At 42.0% G+C, this 8,683-nt stretch overlaps 2 protein-coding genes across 2 annotated transcripts in view; both read left to right on the top strand.

Moving 5' to 3' along the window:
- The first annotated feature begins 552 nt into the window (after nucleotides 1–552).
- The window catches only part of RCAN1 (regulator of calcineurin 1), a 40,399-nt gene continuing 32,268 nt past the window's right edge, over nucleotides 553–8,683 (top strand). The window contains exon 1 of the mRNA XM_087756944.1: nucleotides 553–901. Within this exon, the coding sequence (XP_087613070.1) occupies nucleotides 641–901 (261 nt within the window). The 5' untranslated portion in view covers nucleotides 553–640. The remainder of the gene's footprint in view (nucleotides 902–8,683) is intronic.
- KCNE1 (potassium voltage-gated channel subfamily E regulatory subunit 1) overlaps nucleotides 772–8,683 on the top strand; it is an 80,325-nt gene continuing 72,413 nt past the window's right edge. Inside the window, exon 1 of the mRNA XM_087756945.1 lies at nucleotides 772–901. The gene's annotated coding sequence lies outside the window, so the exon portion shown is untranslated. The remainder of the gene's footprint in view (nucleotides 902–8,683) is intronic.

Raw genomic sequence — 8,683 nt, 5'->3', positions numbered from 1 at the left:
TGGCACGTCCTTAAGGCAGGTAAGAGAAATAATGTGTACACGACAGCGACTTTCGGCTGATTTATAAGTGGTGGAGTAAGGGTCTTTTTATTCATCTGCTTGTTGCACAATATTCCTTGTCCTCTAAATCCAGACCTGTTGTTCCGTGCTCCAATCGTGCTGCAAAACACCGCGGCACAACTGCACCGGGCCTTGCCCAGTCACCTTCGCCCTGGGTTGCCGCCATCATTCCTGACTGAACGACTGCACTCACCAGGCGTCTGCCCAACCTCAGCTGCTGGGTCACCTCGCCACCCACCGTCCCACCGCGCCCTGACCGCCCGGCCGGCGCCCCACGGCCCGCCGCCCGCCGGCTCCCTCACACCCCGCAGAGCCGCCCGCTTGCCCTCACTCAAGATGGCGGCAGCAGCGCCGAGCTCGGGCAGGCCACCTGTTGCTGCGGCGGCGGCTTCCTATTGGCTCACGCGGCGCTGCGGGGGGGGGGGGGGGGGCAGGAAGGCGGCGGTTGAACGGGCGCGGGGGCCAAGGAAACAAAAAGGGCGGGGGGGGCTGGAAGTTTCGTGTGCGCGTGCCAAGGCGCTCGCCGCCGCCTCAGCGGCCGCCGGGCCCCGCCCCGCGGGGGCTCCGCTCGCCCCCGGCCATGGAGAGCGGTGGCGGCGGGAGGGGCCCGGCGGGGCAGGAGGAGCCGCCGCTCCAGCAGCCGCTGCCGCCCGGGCAGCAGCAGCAGCAGCAGCAGGAGGAGGAGCAGGAGGCGGCGGCGGCGCTGCTGCTGCCGGCCGAGGCCGAGACGGAGTGGAGCTTCGTTGACGGCGAGATGGAGGCGGTGGCGCTGCGGGACCTGCCCACCGCCACCATCGCCTGCAACCTGGACCCGCGCGTCTTCCAGGACGGCCCGTGCCGGGTGAGCGCGGCGGGCAGGCCCGCCCCGCGCCGGGGGAACCGCGGGCAGGGCCGTGGGCCGGCTCCCTCTGCCGGCGAGGAGCTGCCGCCGCTCGGCTCGGCTCGGCCGGCTCCCGCCCGCCGGGGCCGCCGCCGGCGCCTCAGGCTGCTGGTGCGGGGAGCGGTGGCCTGCGGCGAGGGCGGGCGCTGCGGGCCGGCGCCGTGCGGCGGCAGGAGGCTGAGAGGCAGGGGGCGGCCCGCCCCCGCCCGGGTGTCGGCGGGCGCCTTGGTCGCCGTGGCCGCCCCCTCCCTGAGGAGGTGGCGGGGCCGAGGCCGTGGCTCTGCGTCCCCGCCCGCTCTCCTGAGATGAAGCCGGTGTCGGCCGGGAGGCGCGGTGGCTGCGCCCCGGCTGGCCGGCGCCCCGGCGGGCGCGGTGTGTGAAGTCTTCGCTCCGCTCCCCGTCCTCGGGTCTGATCCGGAGGCTCAGCCCGGCGGATCCACTGACCTGAACCCTAGGTCAGGGCGAAGAGGTGCATAGACCAGAAAGGGGGGGGGGGGAAACAAACCCAACCCCCTGCCCTCGACCACGCTGTTGTGAGCGCCGGGGTTACGGTTGAGCGAGGAGCAGCGGTTCGCCGCTGCGGCCGCCGGCGCCTGGTGAGACACGAGGCGGAAGGCAGCGTGTGGAGAGCGGGGAGGCAGGCAGGCAGGCGGCTGGCAGGCAGGCAGGGGTGCTAGTGGGCGCAGAAGCTGCCTGCCTGCAGGCAAAGGGAGGTGGTGGGTAGCACACGCAGATCCGTAGCGCTTGTCCGAGTTGAGGACCGCTTTGTTCAAAAAAAAAAAAAAAAAAAAAAAATCAAAATTACCAGCCCTTGTTCCAGAGCAGAGAAAGGCAAGAGCAGCTGTCTGAGGAATACTAGAAACTGTCTGAAGCAAACTGCAGCTCTCGGCGTAATAAGTGGATATAAATATTTAAGAATTGCTTCTCATGTTGTCTGTGGCCTTCTTGATGAAGGAATTCAAATCAGTCTTAATTTTTCATCCTTCTTTTATTTGTCTCAGCCCTGGCCAGAATTAAAGAATGAGTGAAGCTAACTTCTCTTGGTTTTTATAGTTGGTTTTGCTGTCAAGCTCTTATTTTCTAGTGACTTTGATACTGAAGGAGAGGTGTAGTTTTTAAACAGGTTGAAATTCAATGAAATAGACTTGAAAAATTAGACAATAATTGTACTGCTTTAAAATCCTGTTCAAATAATTGGCTGTCTCTTTGTGAAAACAACCTGGAGTTGTTGTAGCCAACAGTTGTAGTCCAACAGCTCAACCCTGCTAACAGTTATAATGCATTAAAAACGAGCTGGAAATAGGAGACGCAGCTACGTTGTGTTCCAGTTACTTTCTGAGGTTATATAACTTTGAATGGCACTATACTTTTGTATTGCTTCAGGCACCTGCAGGTGTGATGGGAATGGAACCTTTATTGGGATTTACCCTATTATTTACTTGAATTCAAGTTCACTCCAAGTATGCTTAGGAAAACACCTATGATCAGTTCTATGTAGTGTCATCAGTTGCATGTAGTAGTAGTAGTATTTTTCTCGGATGGACTCTTGTGACCGTGAAGTGCATGTTTTGAAACAGCAGTTGGATGGATGACAACGTAGACGCATAATCCCATGCCAGACCAGGAGCTATCTGAACACTTAAACCATTTTTCTGTCTTTCTGTTTTGATTCCAAAGAATCTGTGTCTCCAGACACTTAATTTAGATCAGGACAAAATCTTATGTATTCTTAACACTACAATTAAAAATTGTTTTAATTACTTTTTTTTTTCCCTTGCCAAGAGCTGCAGCAGGAAGGAATACAGATTACTTAAAATAATAAGAAATTAATTTGAGGTTAATCATCTCAGCATAAACTGTGTTATCTTAACCATGGATGACAGCATGTGCAGTTACTGCAGCATAGCTGTTGCTTTTAAAATTTAAATTCCTAAGGCAAAGAATGGAAGAATTATCTTGAACTTGAATAAATATGTGTGTCCAAAAGGGAAGAAAAGTCTTTCTCAAGGTTTTATAAATAATGCAAAATAAAAAACTTGAGGTGCTTGGGATGTGGTGTTTTATAAATGTGGTAGGTGTACCCAGACTTTTAATAGATTGAAAAAACAGTTTAGGTTTTTGCTAACTGAATCTCAGCCATTGAAATACATAATTTAGCCTCAGCTAATACAGTTATAGGGATGGCAAGAGCTAACTCTTTAAAGCTGGAAATGTACGACTGCTGTGTAGGAAGACAGCGAATTCATGGACTGGATACATTTTTCATGTGTTCTGTTGGCCAGATGTCAGGCAGTTGCAACCAGAGAAAAGGTGGGATGGGGCACTAAGGCCGGATCTCAGACTGTTTAGATATGTGAAAGGTGGCTTCAGCATACTGCTGTTGGATGGTATGAAAAGAACAAGGTTATATTAAAAGTGGGGAAAAGATTAGAGTCTTCCATGCATGCACCCAGTTTTACCTTAGCATTTACCGATCCTGGTATCCAAGAAAATGAAGGTGTTTTGGTCTAGAGTGGCAATTTAGCATCTGAAAATGATTCCAAGAAAGTATTTTTCAAAGGCTACATTTTGTTAGGGAATTAATTTTAAGAAAATTCACTTAGTTTACTATGGAGTGTATACAGAAAAATCAAACCTGCTCTTATCATTGTAGCAAATGGTTGTGTGGAACTTTGTTTCTGTGATGATAAAGGAATGAGTAAAGGTATTGTAAAATACAACATGACCAGACATAGTGTTTTATAAACATTCTATGAATTTTGGTGTGTGCAGTGTGTTTTCTTCTGTTTTGTGAACTTCCTACTTTTTCCAATGTATGTGACACTCCTAAAATACCTTGCCTACATAGTTAGTGTTTTTTTCTCTTCAGTAGGCCCCTTAGTAATCCTGGATTACCCTATTTGAGGAGGGTTGATCCAATCGAAGGTGAGATAGGACAGCTAGGCGATGGCTGACAGCTATTTCTGTTTTGCCCTCCCCTTTCCGAACAGTGATTTGCACTTGAAATGCTGGTTGTGTGTTCTTGCTTTTCCTCTTTTTTATTTTTTTTTTATTGAGGTGTTGATGTCACAGTTGAGAAATCTGAAGAAGTTTTATTGGGTTTGTGATAAATCTCTTAAAAATAGACCATCCTACCAAGTAAGGTAATAGTTCTAGTAAAATGACAGTTTGTTCTCTGCTTTATTCTCATAAGCAAGAAACTGACTTGCTTAAATACCTTGTGGCTAGTTTTTCGATGTCGTTTCCAAAATCTTCCAGAGAATGCTTAAATACTTAATCTCAAGTTTTTCTAATGCACACTTGGAAGAATACCTATATATTCTACATCCTCTTTTGTTTTCAGTGAAAGACAAGAAATTATCTTAAGTGGAAACCCTTAATCTGATCTTCAAGTTGGCTCATTACATTGGAAGAATGCTATTCTGATTTCCCCAAATGTCTTCTACCTCTAACCCCCAGCTTTTTGGTAGTTTTAATGTTGACTTTGTGCTTGAGGAATTGTAATTCTTTCTTAGAGAGAAGCAGTATTTCTTCATACAACATGCAGATGAGTTTGATCTATTGTAACTGTATTCCTGTGTACTCATTTGAAAAAAAAAAAAAAAAAAAAAAAGTGTTGGTAGCTAACTACCAGAGCCAGCAATTATGTGTTTGCATATTTCCATCCTCCTCAACTGGTATTCAATTTTTAAGAGCCTTTTTATGTCAGTAGAGGACACTTCTTTTTTTTTTTTTTTTTAAATAGAACTTGTACTGTCAAATGGCACGTCCAGTAGGTAATATGCTTACTTGTATCTTGTAATCCTGAAGGGATGTGGCATACTTCACTGATGACTTTGAAGTTCTGAGTACAGCCACAGGGGGGCTAAATAACTTCATTTATGCCCTGGTAGTCTCTTGCTAAGTAGGTTACCTAGGTCTATTCTGTCAGGTTTCAATTTTGGCTTAATTGTAGAGAAGTGTCACTCATTTAATTTGTGAAGAGTAAAAGAGGAGCATAAAGAGTATCTAGAAAGAATTCAACTTCAGGCTACTGAGAAAAGATTTTGCTTTTAGGGCTAAGAGATGTAAGATTTTTGATGTAGCTAATTTTCCTTAGAACAGGCTGAGTTCCTTAAATTACTCTAAAATATCTATAATTGCCTTAATCTGCTAAATCTTGCAAGTTACTGCAAACTAATGAATGTAGCAGAAGGCTTCCTGTAATTAACGAAAACTTACTTTCATAGGTAACTCTTGAAAACAGGCTGTTACATCATGATAGTAGTTTTTCTCTGGAGCTTGCTAGGGAAAACTTCACTGAACGCTGGATGTTTTAAAGAAACTCAGCTTGATTGCTTTTAAGTGCACTAGAAGTAGGAGTGAGCCAGTCTCCTACAGTAGTCTGTGTCCTCACATAACCTCCAGTGGCAAACAAAAGTAGAACTGGCTGTGAAACAGTGTCTGTGATTATTTATTTAAAAAAAAAAATATAGTTGTGTTTGAAGATAAGGCCTAATAAGGTCAGAAATCTCTGCAGTAGTATAACCAAGAAAAAAAGCAGTATTGAATCTTGTTAACGATTATCATAGCTTTAAAATTCTACTCTTCCTTTAGTTTTTATGGTTTCAGTATGGAAAAACTTGTTTGGTAACTGATCTGAAAATAAAACTGTTGTTAAATGAGCCATGCTTTTAGAAATTTTTAATTGACTTACAGCCTACTGGAATAATCATGAGATGTTGAATGTACTTCGTGGTTTTTAAATACTTAGAGAATTACTTCTACTTTACAGGAAGTTTGTCAAATTTCTCAGGAGTATTTACAAAACTTTCTGTACAAAATAGGACTTGGGTTTTCTGGTAATCTCTTCCTATCTCAGTCGCATGCCTCATTAATCCTTTTACTTAAAGTTTGTTAATCTTCTTAGATCACATTTAAAAAAAAAATTTAAAAGTAAATTTCAAAAAGGTGAGTGTTTTTATGTGTTTATATTTTTGTGACCATAGCTCTGTTTTTGGCAAAATGTTACACAGTGGGAATGTAAAAATTACTTAATGGCATCTGTACTTTTCTGCTTATATTTTGAAGGTTTTCATTCTTTCTCTGTCAGTGTTCTTCTCAAATAATTTTTTTGTGACAATGTTTATAGTTCTTTCTATGCTATTGCTTTCCAGAAAAGTCCAGGGTTAAGACTGTTGTTCAAAATCGTGTCCCAATAACCTGTTTTTACACTGAGCAGTAAAATGATTAAGGCTGATTTAAAAAAAAATAAATATTTTTTATGGAAACTTTTGCAATAGAACTTCTGGAAGTATTTAGCTCCTGTACTTTCAGATGATGCAGCTATTAACAGGTTAAGGCAGACTTCTGAGTGACTTGAAGTCTGGAAGCCATATAAATATAATGCTATGGCTGACGTAATAATCTTTGACATTACAGTAGAGTACAATACCATGCAAATGCAGTTTTATGGCTCCTGGGATGCATCCAGTCTGCCAGGCAGAACTTGTTCATATCTCTGCATCTGAGGACAAATGTGAACTCCTGAGAGTTGCTGTAATGCCTAACCTCCTCAGCTTCTGAGGGTCTTTGGAAAAAATGCTTTTTGTCTAAGAAGTTGGCATACTTTATGAATAATATGAAGAGTTCTAACACTTTATACTGTATATGCATTCTGTATGGAAACTGCAGCAGTAGTCATGAAGAGGTGAAATATCCAGAGAGTGAAGTTTGAGTATTCCTCACTTTGAAGACCAAAGCTATACGCTTTATAGACTCAAAGTAAATAGAGATTTTAATGCTTGTAGTTTGCTTGGTGATGATGCTGTCCTGGTTTTTTTGTCCATTCTTTCTATCCTATGCCTTAATAAGAAAATGGAATTAAAATATGAATACTGTTCTAAATATTATCAAATACTAAAGTTGTATTCAATCTTAGTATGTCTGTTTAGTTTAAGGATGGTGTCTTCAGTCTTCTCACTTGAGCAGCTTTTTTTGGCCTGTGAGCCCAGAGTAGGTTTTCTAGTTGCTCCTTCCCAGTTCTGATGTGGGATGTTGAGAGGTGATTTGAATAAATTTCAAACAAATAATTCAATAAAATTCAAATCACAAAGGTGATTTAAATAAGTTTTGAGCTGAATACTCTATTTTTCAGGTGGAGTAGAAGGATTTTGAGAGACTGTGCAGTATAAAATTTTTTGGTTAAGCACTGCTTGACTGCTTTTTTTCATATATTTGGACTTTGAGGCATTGAATAGTGATTTAGGTGGCTTCCTTTAACTGTTGTCCACATGTTAGTTATACTTCTTGTGAAAGTACAGATAATACCATGAAACTGTAGTAGAAAGGCTGAATTCACAAGGGGAGGGAGAATTATTTTCACTTCTGTAGCTCTTTGTGCTCAAGGCATTTCAGAGTGCATCATAACCCACTGAAGTCTTGATAAAATAAGGTACTAACAGAGAACCCTCATGCTGCAGCTTTGAGTATATTGGTCTTGTTAAGAGGAGGTATCTGAGAGCAAGTTCAGGTTTATATCACACTTGGACCCTCTGTAGGTCTCCTAGGTCAGGTGAAAATAGCAAAATACTTACTGCTATGTCAAAGAGCTACTACTAGTTAAGTCCTTGAAGTGTGCTGATCATTCCATTCTTCGAGCAAACAATGCAAATACCTTTATAGATAGAAAGAAAATGGAAGTATATAATATTTATATAATATGCTAAGATAATCCATATATATGGGGTGAAAATAAGAGTAAGCAACAGTAAAATTTATCATTGTTTAGAAACAATTTCAGTAATGCTGCACAAGATGGTTGTTGGGTGGCTTAAAAATACCTAAAAATCAAAACAAATATTGTAAAATTGTCATTAGTAGCATAGATGTTGGAGATTTTAACAAAAAATATTTCCATATGATCCAATGCTCTAATCATTAGCTGAAAGTCATGAACAAAGATTATAGGCAAGATCTGTGCTACAACAAGATTAAGACCTTTAATCTTCCTGGAGAATCAAATGGAAACTTGGAAGAACTTTGTCTGGTTTAAATCACTGTGCTCTGGTCACACCAACAAGTCTAGTATACATTAGAACACTGTGGAGTGCATTTCCTTCTATTTTTTGCTATCTGCCTTTTTTTTTTTTTTTTTTAGGAACAAATTTATCTTTGTTCTCCAGGAATACTGGCACATACATACCCACGTAAAAAGAAAAACATGAAAGTAACTACAGAATGTTAGATGTGATACGAACTTGAAACTTATCCCAAACATCTCTTAATAACATAAACGTTAATAAAATGATTAAGATCAGCAATGACTGAACTGTCCTGTGCAGAATAGATTTTAAATGATAAAAAGACAGTCTTTTTGGCAGCAATCATACAGAAAGCTTAATTCTACAGCAGTTTGTTTCTGAAATTGCTTATTCAGTTGGGCAAGTTTTAATAAGCAATGTTTATAAACTTGTAAGTAATACTGGTCATTAATAAAGAATATGCTTTTTAGTGTCATAACTGAATGTCAGAAGAACTGAAAATGAAAAATGAGGAAAATAGTTTAAAATGGTTACACAAAGTTCATATATGGTACATTAAATATAAATGACATTGTAATTTGGTTTTGTTCTTATATGTGTGAAAACATACTGGAGATCTGGATGTGTGGTTTTGTTTTTGTTAGGTTTTTTGGTATTCTTACAAAGATGCACCACCTTCCTCAACTGGGATGTCAGGTAGTTTTAATTGGGGTTGATTTGG

The sequence above is a fragment of the Nipponia nippon genome, unplaced genomic scaffold (genome assembly GCF_047370975.1).
Source record: "Nipponia nippon isolate SJK-2023a ecotype South Korea unplaced genomic scaffold, ASM4737097v1 scaffold_2, whole genome shotgun sequence".
NCBI lineage: Eukaryota > Metazoa > Chordata > Aves > Pelecaniformes > Threskiornithidae > Nipponia > Nipponia nippon.
The sequence above is the reverse complement of the archived record's forward strand: the minus strand, read 5'-3'. Positions and strand labels throughout refer to the sequence as shown.